General features: G+C 29.2%; 1 protein-coding gene across 1 annotated transcript in view; it reads right to left on the bottom strand.

Annotated features, from left to right (window-relative positions):
- Positions 1-14,488, bottom strand: part of LOC107453698 (hephaestin-like protein) — a 38,252-nt gene that overhangs the window by 19,730 nt on the left and 4,034 nt on the right. Inside the window, exons 2-7 of the mRNA XM_043038979.2 lie at positions 14,001-14,251; positions 11,948-12,160; positions 10,905-11,062; positions 9,219-9,408; positions 7,707-7,878; positions 5,302-5,549 (exon numbers count right to left, since the gene is read on the bottom strand). Coding sequence (XP_042894913.2) covers positions 5,302-5,549; positions 7,707-7,878; positions 9,219-9,408; positions 10,905-11,062; positions 11,948-12,160; positions 14,001-14,251 — 1,232 coding nt within the window. The remainder of the gene's footprint in view (positions 1-5,301; positions 5,550-7,706; positions 7,879-9,218; positions 9,409-10,904; positions 11,063-11,947; positions 12,161-14,000; positions 14,252-14,488) is intronic.

Raw genomic sequence — 14,488 nt, 5'->3', positions numbered from 1 at the left:
ATCAATATATAAAAAGTAGTTTCACTTTGAAACATCAAATATGGGAAAAAATTAAAATCATAATCATTTAAGAAATTGTTTTATGAGAATTGTAAAAAAATTTAACTCAAAGGATGCGTGAAAATGTTCGAATTAGTCCAAGATATTTTGAAAACCACAACATCAGCGATGAAAGTGCGTTGAAATTCCGTGAGCACAATTCCAAAAGCAAAGACGAGAGCTGCTAGGGAAATTTTTTTTTTCTTCGTTAAGATGAATTGTAAATTAACACTGAATGGAGAAATTGAAGCTTATTTTTCTTTGAGTTCTGAGTAGGTGGGAGGGGAATGTCGAACATCTAAGGAGACCATCGTAAACCATTCCGGGGTGTGAAAACAATTCATCGACGATAAAATCCAGCTCAGCACTTAAGAGTGGCAAAATCAACGCTTTCTCAAAGGGATAGGGTTTCAATAAAAACATTTTAATTATCAGGAGTTCGATGCAGTTTTTGTCCAAGGAAAGAAATTGAAGCTCAGCTTTCTAGTAGTCTCAGGAACGTAGACAAAATATGCAGCATAGACATGGAAAACGGATGATCGTTTAGTTCCACTGTGCGTAGGTATCATTTATAATAAACTAAACGCTTGATGATTGAAGAGTTTATTTTTTGTTGAAGCTACTGGATGAATTATTCTTTGCCATTAGTTGAAGAAGAATTTGACTGCTTATTTACTAACTGCTCATTTGAATAAATGATTTGAAGTTATTCCATATTTTTGATGTACCCTCTTCTGAAGTTGATTTATTTAATTTCAAATGAGAGATATTCCATATCGTTGATGTACCGTACCCCCTTCCCGACCGTTTAATCCTGTCGGCTTATAACGTCGTTGCCGAGTGGAACGATTAAAACAGGTCATAGGTAGGGAAGGAGGGTACAAAATTTATTTATTAATTATTAGACAACAGCAGTCATGAGAGTGAGTAAAAGTGAACACGAAAAGTTGTGCTCCTTGGTTATATGTTAGGGAAAATCTTGCAAAGTAAAATCCGTAATATGTCTTAATTTAGGGAAAGAGGGAACTCTTAGTAGTTGCTATTGGTTTATGAAATAGATCGAACGTTTCCCACACAGAGCAAAGGGAAAAATGTCCTGCTCTTAATTAAATGCATACTTGAGCCAAAAATAGATTTAAGAACAGGATGTGGCTTTTAAAAGTGTGAGAAAGTATTTCGATTAGAATAATTAATTGGGATGAAGTTTTATAAAAGAAACTAACATAAAAAGATTAATTGAAGCTTTTTATGTTACATATATAAAACAGTTTTTTATTGCTGCCATGAAAAAAATCCTGTAATAATAATTATAATTGGAAAAAAATCCACATTACATAGAGAAATTAATGCATGCGAAATACAATAAAATACGTTAAAAATAGGTTGATACGTAAAAAAGCAATTAAAAAAATATTTTAGTGGTAAAATCGTTAAAAAAATATTTATAAAGGCAAGACCTTTACTCGTTCCAATCCCTAATTTTATTTCGATTCCCTTATTCCCCATTCCTATTCTTTCACTTCCCAAGAAGGCGGTTTGATAAAATGTGAACTGCAAAACGTGAATGTCTTACGAAAACAAATTTATGACGTGAAGTATGGCGCAGCATAGTTGTTTCCAACAAAGCTGATTTTCAAGCTGATTCCTTTTTCTGGTTTGTTACTAAATCATGAAGATGTCAGTTCGTGAAAATGGGCAATTACTGTAATAAAGGCAATTAATAAAGAGTTACTTGTATTCGCGAACGAAAAAGCCGTTGCTGGCCAGTCCGAGAGCGATTTTTAACCCTTCGTGTTACGCTCAAGATACTAATGCTTATAATAAAATTAATGCATATGGAGCATTTTCAGAAAGTGTGGCATTTGGGTCTTTTGCATTTATTTAATTTAATTTTCATTGAAAGAATGTTTTCTTTTCTTTAAATACTATTAAAGCCTTACAATTGCGCATTTAAGGAGCAATAAATTCACCTGTAATAATAGAATGGAGAGACTGCCTGTCTATTTGTGTGTATGTGTGTCACTATTCTGCGCGCGTGAGTGTCAAACCAGGCACATACAAAAATAAAATATATTGTAAAATTGCTTTATTAAATGCCCAATTTATTACCACGCAAATATTTCTATATATTATAATGTATAATAATATTCATATAGTAATGAAATAGACTGCAAATTTTTCAAAAAGTGTTGGAAGATTCTGTTTTACAATTTTAACCTTTTGACGAAGATAGGACACCGATGTCCCTTTTATGTATTTTTTCTGACGCTTTAATTACTAGCAAAAATATATTTTCATATTTTCTAATTATATAAGAAGTCTAATAGTTTAAAAAAATCTGTTAGATTATCGGAATTATATTTGTATTAAAACATAAGATCCAAAAAAACAGTTTGAAAGTTTTGTTTTGATTTTGTAACTTAAAGAACTTTCAATGAGGAATAACTGCTTCTCTTTGATTTAAATAACGGCAAATAAGTGGAAGTTTGAAACATTATTATTTCGAAGCGAGCCGTGTTTGAAAGATCTTACCTTTAACTCAGAAAAAGAGACCGGTGTTTTCTAACAATAAATTACTAAATTGCCAAAGATAATATTTTTCTTTAGTTTGATCTAAGCTAATACAAAATAATGAGAAAAAAAAGAATGAAAAATATGTTTAATAAAAATTCTGTGTCAAATGGTTAAAGATTCAATGAAAAATGCTCTAATACTTCTCAGAGTAAATCACTAAATGCATTCACTTTGTTTATTTAGAAAAAAAAATAATCCTTCAAATGATAAAGTAGTGTCAGTTTTCTTTGTCATTTTTGGTCAAACACGTTTATTAATTGCTTCTTTCATGGATTATATGGAATTATGTTTCATTCTTGTCAAGAGTAAGTAGATTAACTTCATCAATAATTGGTATTTAAAAAAAATACTTCATAAATCATGTCTTATTCCTCATGAATGTCGCACTTTCTGAAAAATCAACCACATACTTGCTATCCCTGCCATCTCGATCCTATCTAATAAGTTTTCTAAGAGAGAAACAATGATGAATGAGATAGATCAGGTTGCTATTTAGCCAACGGCAAAAGAGTCAGAGCTGTGATGTTTTTTATCACATATTTTCTATCTTTACATCTTTCATTTATTATCTATTATTCCTTTTATCACTTTTATTTTTATTTAAGTTTCGATTTCATTTGAATTCGATTGAAATTAATTTCTTATTTGTCCCTCTATCCAAGCTATAAGCCAATTTACTGATTTTGGCGTCTTCCTGTAGTAAGATCTAAGAACTTTCTGGAACTTTCTAGATGTACTCAAAACAGAAGCTTCGTACTAAAGTTGTTCTAGTTATTGGTTCAGATGTTTCTAAAATTTATCTTTAAATAGGATTTAGATACAATTTGGAGAAGAAAGAAACATTTGATGTGAAAATTTTCACTATGAAGTAATATTCGTTTTTTAGATTTGATTTAATTTGATAATGTTTTCTGAAAAGAAAATTTTTAAATTGAATTTTAAATTCCTATGATTTTCATTTTATGATATTAATAGTTCAGTCTCTGAATTGGATTATCACTGATTGTATTATCACTTTTCTTGAACAAAGTCCAGCATTCTCTTTTTCTGGACTTCGCAAAAAATTTCGAACCTAACTAAGAATAAATAAATTAGTAGTAGAATCTATCTCTTTCCGTTTTTCTTTAATTGATTTATTTGAAACGTCGGTGAGGCTTTTGACTCTAAATAAATCGCGTTCAATTAAAAAAAAACATATTTGTCTTAATCATTATTATAAAAACCCCTTTGTTTTAATTAAAATGGTTAATTTTTTATATTTGTAAAATATCGTGGTGCTCAAACTTGTAAAATAATATTTTTTAGCCTATATTCGAAAACTATATATTTTATTACTTCTTCGAATTAGATTTTAATGAACAACAATATGATTTTAATTAATTAACACATTAATAAATACATTAATAATACATTAATAATACATAAATAAATGCATTAATAAATAAATTAACACATTAATAACACATTTATAAAACTCTTTTTTCCTATGCCTTTATTTCTAATTCTCTGAAAATTATAATAACTTATAAATTTAAAATTATAATAAAATTGTAATAAACTGCTTATCAGCAATGTTTTTCTTGCGGAATTTGGAATCAACGCATATATGAAGTTAGTTATGCCTGCTTATTCAAAAACAGACAAAATCAAAATGCGCGGTGGGAGCATCTTAAAAGATCAAAATCATTGAAGGAAAATAAAGGGGCATTTTGGAGGTAGAAGAAAAAATTTGTAAAATTAGCGAACTTTGTAATCATTTCATTTTTTAAAAGACTAATATATACTATTTAAACTATTCATTTCGTAATTTTTTCTTTCATATGAAGTGGAAATTCTGGTTTTTAAAACTATAGTTCTTTTTACCACACATTTAGTAAAATATACAATACTCTAAAGTAAGTTTAACCGAACAAACGGTTTTTAATGCCATGCTTTGAGATATTATAATAAAATTACTATATTTATCTAATTTTAACAGATATTTAATAATATATAAAACCATATTTTATTGTTAATTTGAAAAAAATCGGTAAAATTTACTGAGCTTTTTGGTGTTTCCACAAAGCGAGAAAAATGGTAAATTTTATCATATTCTGTTAGTTTTGATCATACTTTTTTCTAAGAGTGGTAAGAAAATGTTAAAATGAAATTTATTTAACTAATATATCTATTTTTCATTTATTACTTGCTTTTTTTCAGTTATAAGTTAATGTTTGGGGCTAGAAAGGGATGAAATATGTAATTATTTTGAAGATTTTTTATTTTATTAATTAAATTTTACTAATTTTTATATTATTGTTTTTTTTAATAAATATTGTTATTTTTTTGGTTTTCTTTTTTTACTTATGCATTTATTTTCACGCTCTTAATTCTATTTTTATTACAATAGTAACAGTATTTAATAAATTAAAATTTAAAACTGGATAACAATGGAGGAAGTAAAAAAATAGCGTAATTAGAATAAAGAAGAAATGAAAGAGAATAATATTCCGCACGTATTCATTTTTGGTTCCTCGGGTTCATCACTTTTAAGTGGATTATAATCACTTCAAAAATGATAATCAAATTCTTCGATTATTAATGGAATATTTCTCTTACTGATACAATATTTACTTACGAAAGGCAATTAAAAAAATTAATCAATTCATTAATGATATATTTCAGCATATACAGATTCTGATAAATTACCATTTGGTAAGTAGTATGCCCCATGCGTTTCAATGGAATACGGCCAGGACGCCAAGTTCTTAAATGTCACTTTGATGATATCCCCAATCTCTCCTCTAATTGTAGGTCCCATAATAGCTAAATGAATATCATCCGGTCCTCTCACTTTTGGTGTCTTAAAAGTAGCATCAGTGTATTCTCGATAAACAGCTTTTCTGTATATTCCGCCAATTCTGTGTGGGCCTTTCACAAAATATGGTTCAGAATACCTAAAATATTATTAGAGCAGATGATTATGTTATAATAATTTAATATAACCTATATTAAGAGGGTTATATAAGGAAGTACTCATATTCTTAACGATCGGTCATTTTTCAAGAAAGCGGTCATGAAAGTGCCTATTTTTTATATACACGTATATTATACACTTATTTGATTAGTGCCGATATCTAGTTTAAGATAAACTAACTATTTACAATTACCTTAAAAATATCCTGGTTCTGCCATCTGGTGTGTAAAATGAAAAATAAAATGCTTTCCGGGCAAAAAAATTGAATTAGTTTTATTCTTATTGGCGCGTTACTTCTGAACACTCCAGCCCGGGAATGTCACGGGAGCGAGAAATAGAGGGCGAAACCTCATCCCGTCATTTTCACGGGAGCGAGAAGGAAGGGATTAATACAATCGTATTTTTGTAATAATATTGTTGTGTAAGTTTTCACTACTTTAATCGAAATGGTAACATTATTTTACATCTCTAAGCGAAACAGTGATTTGTTGGGAATTTTTCGCTGTGAAGTTCACATAAAGTTAGCGTTTGAGTTAGGGGAAACCGTAACGTTTTAGAAAATCTCTTTAATGTTGAGACATTTATCCCAAAGTGGCTTTAATACGAAAACACTCTTTTATTGTGCTGTAATTAGTTAGGCTGATGGATAATTTCTGAAACGTTGTTTAAAAATCTTTCTGACCCGCAAAATATAGCTTACCGTCTAAAATTACATTTAAAACCTCGAATGAATTAAAATATAAGTGGGGTAAATTCAGACTATATGATATCATGATATATTATTTATATTGTTCCAACCATTCATCAATTTTATACAACGTATAGGCTCTTGCGCCATCATGTCAATATACTGTAAAAAATTCTGGATCAAATTATGGTATAAAGTTCCAGAACTTTCGCTGCATCATCCGTAAAATCCATTTTTTTCCGAAAAATATTATACCGTAATTTTTACAGTAATAATTATTTAATTTATAGTGATTCAGTGGTTTTACGGTATGTCAAATATTTATCCCCGTAACCTGTCCCGTTAAAAACCGAAATGACGATAAAAAGTACAGGCAATTAGAGTGCTAATGTTTTTCACTGTATTTTGATTCAGAATTTTTCACATTGTAGTGTCGTATCTTCGCTTTAAAATGTACAGCCATTTGACCTCGGCAATTTGTATTGGAATTATTTCTGATTAAATGTTTCGGCTTGCAACTATCTTACATCTCTAATGTTTCGTATTCTGCAATTACACACGCATTGTTTCTTTGTTACTCGGGGGGTTAAATTGCGTATTAAACAAAACACCACTTCAGTGTATCTAACTACACTTCTAAAAGTTTTGATTGTTGCAATTCACGTCAATACAGTCACGTCGTACATGTCTGTAATATTTACATTACGTCTCGTTATATCATGTAGCTCAGTCTCACTTTTTAATGGAACAGATAAAGGTTCTAATCAGTCACAGTAATGTAATTCTCGTATTTTGAACCAATAATGCCTACTTGGTTAGAATTTTTTGGCCGGAAATTTTTTTCTCTAAACCCGTGTGTGATTGCTTTGTCATGAAAAATCGAATCTTTCTCGATTTTTTTTAAAAGTCAAATTTTGGGATTTTGTTTCTTTAATATTATTATTGAAATTAGCCTTTCTGTGCTTTGATAGCCTAACTATGCTTGAAATACTTATGAGAAAATCTTTCAGCAAATGAAAGAAAAGATAATTTTTGCCTTTTTTTCGTATAATTTCGAATGTTTGCAATAAACCCAGAGCAAGTCATTAGAAAATCTTACAATTGCGTCAATATGTATTATTTTTTAATTAAAAACAACTTAAAAAAATATCTAATTTATATTTCTAATTACTTATGTTTTACTTCCTGATATTACTAATTTATTATTATTACTTTATACTACTTTTTTATATTCTGTTCTTAGAAAACTGAAGAATTAGCATAGAAAACTAAGTTTTAGTTTTGGACAACAGGGTGTTTTTCTCTCTAGAAGTATATAAAATATAAATTGATTAGACAATAAATGAGCAATTTGCTTTTAATTTATAGTTTAATGTAATTAAACGTTTTGAACGAACATGAGATAATGTAACATACATGAATATGTAATGATGTCACATATATACTTACGCATCATCTGTGAGGTTTGTGCCACTTAAAAAATTAAAACCTGTTGGGGCATAATTCCATTCAACTTCTTCAGCTGCAATGTATATTTCTCTAAACTTTCCTTTAACTGTCGTTTGTTCATCAGGTTTAGAATTCTCACATTGCCGAACTCGAAAGAATGTTTCCATGCCAGCTTATTTGAGGAAAAAATACAGACAATTATTGATACAGATCAATATTAAACCGTTCTTAAAGATATTTTTCCAAATAATACATTTAATTTGACTTATGTAAGTGTTTAGTTTTGGAGAACTCTTTTTCGTGTTTGTTTTAAAACGATATTTTATAGAAATAAAAATGAAACGAATCGAAATGAAATGAAATAAATTTTGAATTCAATTTAACTCATGTAGTTGTTTATTTCTAGCGAACTCTTTTTCAAGTTTGTTTTAAAACGATATTTTATTGAAATGAAAATGAAATAAGCTGAAATAAATTTTAATTTTAATTTAACTCATGTAGTTCTTTATTTTTAGCAAACTCTTTTCCAAGATTGTTTTAAAACAATATTTAATTGAAATAAAAATGTAATTTATTGAAATGAAATAAAATAAATTTTAAATTTAATTTAACTCGTGTAATTCTTTATTTTAGTGAACTTTTTTTCAATTTTGTTTTAAAACGATATTTTATTCAAATAAAAAGAAAATTTATTGAAATAAATTTAAAATTTAATTTAACTCACGTGATTGTTGATTTTTAGCGAAGTCTTTTTCAGGTTTGTTTTAAAATAATATTTTATCGAAATAAAAATGAAATGAGTAGAAATAAATTTTAAATTCAATTAACTCATGCATTATTTTCAGCGAACTCTTTTTCAAGTTCGTTTAAAAGCTATATTTTACAGAAATTAAAATGAAATATTTCATTAAATACGACTACAAATGTGTTTTTTAGTCGAGAAGCTTTTTAGGATTTCCGAGTCATTGAGTAGATTCTCGTCGTTTTACATCCATTCCCTCTGCCTTACAACATCAACTTTTCAATCAACTAATCAACTTTTGTTTAGTATGCTTTAATATAAAATTTTGCAAACATAAAAATATTTTCTCCGAATTTAGCTCGGATATTTCTTAAAATTATTTATGCATCTTTTTTCATGTTCGGGGATCACTGGTGCTTTAATATGAAATTTTACAAAAAATATTATTTATTACTTGACTACGACAATTATTTTTAAAATTATGCATTTTTAATGTTTGGGGGTATAATTTTAGTTCTATATCTACAGTTCTGTTACTTTTTATAAGTAGTATATATAGATATATGGTATAAAATGCTTATGAAATGCCTGAAAAAATTTTATTTTTATTTTAAAGTTGAATGTTAAAATCTTGCACAGAATTATATTGTAAGTTTATTTTAATGATCTATTTTTACTTTGAAGGTTAATAATAGATTTTTGTAGTTTATTGCGCTTTGTATTTTTGCATGAGGTTTTATTTAATTGCATTGTTCTTTTAAAAAACTTACAATGCGCGTGGGATCCAACCTCACAGCGAATAGGCCAAACACCAACTCGTCTTGCTACCATGTAACTGGTTGTGAATTTTGCTGGAAATAGATTGATATCATCCGTTCTGAAAGAAAAAAAATGGATTTTTAAATCAAAAATGTAGTATGGATAATTTGTTAACGTCACAGTAAGTAAGTAAGTTGTAACCTAGATTTTATTTTAGAAATGGTTTTTCCCAGGGCTCGAAAAACAACCCGTCCGTCAGAAATTCCCCGCGGACAACGAATTTCTCGAATCTGACGTCCGCACGGACGGCTCTTTTCCCGTTAATGTTCGTGATACATTTTCAATTTTTGTTGGCATACATCTTAAATTTTAATGGGTGTCATTAAAATTTAAGATACATAGCATCGTTAAACACCAGAAAACTCAGCCCTTCTAGCCCAAGCTACTTATTAAGACCTAATGCGGCAAAATGACCCACAATACAGCAACATACAGCACATGGTGGAATTAATGTTTTTTTCTGTCTGGGAGTACTGCAGCAGTTAAAATAGGCTTTTCAGCAACGAACTTACAAAAAAAAAAACAAAAAAAACAAAAAAAAACACATGATGTACTGTTCTTAAACAAGAAGCGTTAAAAGCAATTATGAACATCTACCTAAATGGAAAACCCCCTTCAGATTTCTGTGCAGAAACCTCTAAAAATCATTGGCTTGATTGTGGAACTGGTAAGCGTCATATTTGATTCATTTAAAAAACGCTGTATCCTCGGATAAATTGACATTCCAGATAACTTGACCTTTGTCATTAAATTATTTCATAAAAGAAATACTAGATTACTATTAGTGTCTTAGTATTTCATTCATTACTGTATAGTGTAATCTTAGTATTTGTAATCCTTGTAACTACTAATTCATTGTGCAATTTATATAAATGTTAGTAATAAATAAGAGAAAATTATATTTTTATTTATTTAGAAGATACGGGTTAGTTTCAAAGGAGGACGGGTTCGTTGTTGGACAAGCCGTCCTCAGGGACAGGTAAAATTTCTGAGTTTTTTCGAGCCCTGGTTTTTCCTGATTCTTTTAAACAAATATAATTGTATTTTTTTAATAAGAACTTAGGAGCTACCTGATATACACCGAAGAGCCATTACATTATGACCACCCTGCTAATAACATGTAGGACCACCTTTAGCCCTCAAAACTGCTAGCACCCGCAGTGACATTAATTCCACAAGGTGCTGATAGGTAATCTGAGGTATCTGGTACCAAGCGCTCACCAACTGGTCTTCTGATTCCCTCACATTGCGAGGGGGTAGCGTGGCAGCACGAATTTGGTTTTCCAAGTAGNTGATTGCAAAATTGTTCTATTTCTAGGCTACAAGGACTAGAAGATTTTCCACCTCAACGATCTTCACCAGATGATGTAGGGGTAAAGGGTCACTCTGGCATCAGACATCCCGGCCAGCCGAAGTGACTTCTGCCCCTTATCTTTTGTGCTTGTTATTTCATGTTAACTTCGAAGGTAGACGATGGACACAATAATGTGACTGAATTGTGTATAATTCACTCATTTTTAAAAATCACATTTACAAATTAAGTTGACCTAAATCATAGCAGTTGACTTTTAATTACTTTCCGAGAAAAAAAGTATTATTTAAATCATAAATGTAAATTAATTAAATACGAAACTTACTCTGAATTCTGCGTCTTTTTTCAGCGTTTCTTTTTCTTCTTTTCTCATTGATGGAGCCTGTCTGTCAATATTCTCATAAATATAAATACTTTTGCTTTCATCAAAATTCATAAAAACTAACACAACTCTACGATCCACTTCTTTTTTCTGCAATGTTCCTGTGATAATCAAATTTAGAAAATGAGCTTTTACAACATTTAATTGCTTAAATTAAAAATTACATTTTATTTTTCCCCAGATTGCATTTCAATAAAAGTATTCTTCATTTCAGAACTTTATGTGGTATTGTTTCCATTTAACTTAAAAGAGCATAAATTATCCGTATAAATTTTATCTACTCCGATTTTAATAATTGAATTTTAAACCTATTTACTAGAACATAAACTAAATGAATCGCTGTAAAGTCTCTTCATAGAGCTTTTAAAATCTCAATTTTACCCTGAATATTTCAAACCACACATTACTGATTAGATATCAACAATATCTTTTACAACTTGCCAGCTTGCTTATACTGAACGATGCCACTAATGCTCGACGAGAAATAAATACTTAAAATTTCTCCCCCTTTTTCAGTACAACTTTTTACCCGACTATGACAACAATTAGAAAGGGTCATCAATCTCTCATAAAACAAAACTCTTTGTGTATCAAAATGTTCATAAATATTTATCAAATAAAAATACTTAATTATATATAACTTTAATCATCTAATCATACGACCCAAGCAATTTTACTCATGACAGAAAGTTTAATAGTTATATCATCACAAAATGAAAGATGATAAACCAGCGCTTTTGATTAATGCAATTTCATACCGATACCATTTTTTTGCTACTCAGAAATCCAACCATTCCATTTAGCATGCCTACTTAATTTTCTGCATTTCTTTGTGTGTATCCATTCGACTATTAACAATACATAAATTATTTATAACTTTCCATTAGACTATTAATAATCATATATTTATCATCAAGTTTACTATCATGGCTTTAATTATCCTCCTTCTCTTGAGAAAAAAAATTCTAAAAATATGTTCGTATCACCTTTCTTACAAACAAGGAGAGGACCGAGAACTCCAGCATGTAGTTCAGTTTCACCATGTCTGTGGGAATGATACATCCATGTCAAGCAATCTGGATCGTTTTCTGTTGGAGCGTCATGGTCATTCATTAGCCATCTGTACGTGTGTTTGGAACCAGGTTGTACTCTATCGTCTACTTTTTCGCTTTCTGTCGTATTGTCATCATACAGAGCCCCTGAAAATATATTTTCACAAAAATTGACTTATTAGAATAAAATAAATTTATCATCATGTAATACTTGAATTTATTATAAAATTCTTATGATGAGAGCAAGATTATCAGAATTGCATTACTGAATTATTAAGTGCATGTTTTTTTCATAAAAAAATAAACTTTTAATTTCTTTGGATAAATTGAAGGGAAACTATTCAGACTATTAATTTGAATGGTTTCAGTATCGTACATATTTTTTTTTTATCTGGATCTGGAAAAATTATCTCATGAAATTTTGATCCTAGATATTTTGCTCTTGTACTTTTCCTGTGTACACACCTGTACTTTTTTAAATAAAATATAATAACTATTGCGTACTACTATTTGTGCTAATTATTTATATCGATAAAGCTTATGGTTTACAAAGGTTAATATTTTTGTGCTTTGAATGACATGTCAATTCACGATTGCTAAGCATTCAGTTATGAAATCATACTCAAGAATGTATTTTTCTGAATAAACTTATTTTATTTACAATTTATTTAAATTATTAACCCTCAAAATAGGCAGTTGCAGTCTGAGAAATTTGTAGCTTGGAAAGTTTAATCAAAGCATCAGCCAAATATTTAACCCCTTCAATATTTTTTATCATTGTCTAGTTTATCTAAAAATTAATTTTTTCAATAATAAAAACTGTAAAAAATTATCCCAAGAAAACTTTCGAGAAGAACGCACATTATGATAATTAGTTATTATTTTTATTTACTACTTTTACAACTTATATGTTTACTATTTACATGTAACTATATGCGAGATTTATAAACGATAGGAACTTCAATTACATTACCCTATATGCATATATTACAAGAAAAAAAAAGTAGGCTTATTAAAAAAAGTTTACACGAGAAAAAAGAAAAAGATTGTTTCAATAAAATTTTTCATGAATACATATTAGATATAAGTTTCTTTACATTATTACTAAGTTTAAACATTTTTTTAACTCACTGCATATTTAGGGGAGCGGAATGTCTAGGAAACCTATCACCTATGAGCGTTTGACATCAATGGAGCTTAACCACTCTAATTAGCAATTTCTAGATCTTTATTACCCCTGACACGCTTTATTCCTAGCGACTTTGCATTTCTTGTCGACTAAGACAATTATTACAAATATATGTCAATCGATCGCAATTTTTTAAATTAAGAGAATAATTAATAAATTAAATTTAGGAACCTCAAGTAGCTTGTAGTGCATTTCATTTCCAACCATATATTTCTTTAACATTTAAGTAGGTTTCAAGTAAATAAAGTCAGTTATTGAATTGTAGCTTTCAATGCCTCTTTTCTTGTGGCAGGTAATCTGTAGTTCCATATCAGGATATTTATATCTGTTAACTAATTATAACTATTGCAAGCAGAGTAATTAAAAAAAGAGGAAAATCTTGGAATGGATACTGGGTATGACACTAAGTTTGAGAATTGCATAGCAACCAATAAACAAAGATGTCCTCGCACGCCGCAAAGATTTTTTTTCTGCACCATGAACTGACTCTTCATGCGCATTTAAAGCAGAGAATTTTTACAGACGGAACACATATTTACACAAATTATCTTAATTTTATGTTATTGCAAATTGCATTCAAATAGGCTCAAAAACATCTCTTTTATCGTAAATTACGACTTTGGCAATTAACTTCGAGCTCACCATTTCGTCAAAGGCTGCTATGCAATTCTCAATCAAAGAATTATATATATTTATTTTACAATTAATATTTTTAACTTAGTATTATTAAAAAAAGATAACTACAGATAAATAAAGATAGATAAAGATAAATCACACATAAGAAGGGAAAAACTTTACCTTCATGAATTTTTTGATATCGGACTCCATGAGGATGAATTGACAGTGGGTGATTAGCCATGTTGTAGAATACAATATTCAATATGTCACCCACCTCTCCTTGGAGTACTGGACCCAGTATTCCCATCCATGGCTCTTTTGGTTTCTGTATTGTGAATGTCTCATCTGTGTATTCCCATAAAATTGCTTTCCTGTATATCTGACCCAGTTTTAAGGGATCAGAACTTTTTGATAAATAAAGCTCTTTGTACCTATTAAAAAATTTACAATTGAGAGTTATGTTAATTTGTAGACTTTATTAGCCGTGCTTTGTTTTCAGGGAATGCATTTTTTTAACTGTTTTAATATGCGTATCGAAATTAACTATGTTTTGAACTTATTAAAGAAATGACATTAAAATGAGATGTTTAGAGACTTTCACCCATTGGCAAAATGGGTCTTGTTTTGAGTTTTATGGCGTGCGCACTTTATTTGGGCGTCATCATACT

This window comes from Parasteatoda tepidariorum, chromosome 2, assembly GCF_043381705.1.
Source record: "Parasteatoda tepidariorum isolate YZ-2023 chromosome 2, CAS_Ptep_4.0, whole genome shotgun sequence".
Taxonomy (NCBI): Eukaryota; Metazoa; Arthropoda; class Arachnida; order Araneae; family Theridiidae; genus Parasteatoda; species Parasteatoda tepidariorum.
Note: the sequence above shows the minus strand (reverse complement) of the source record. Positions and strands in the feature narration are given on the sequence as shown.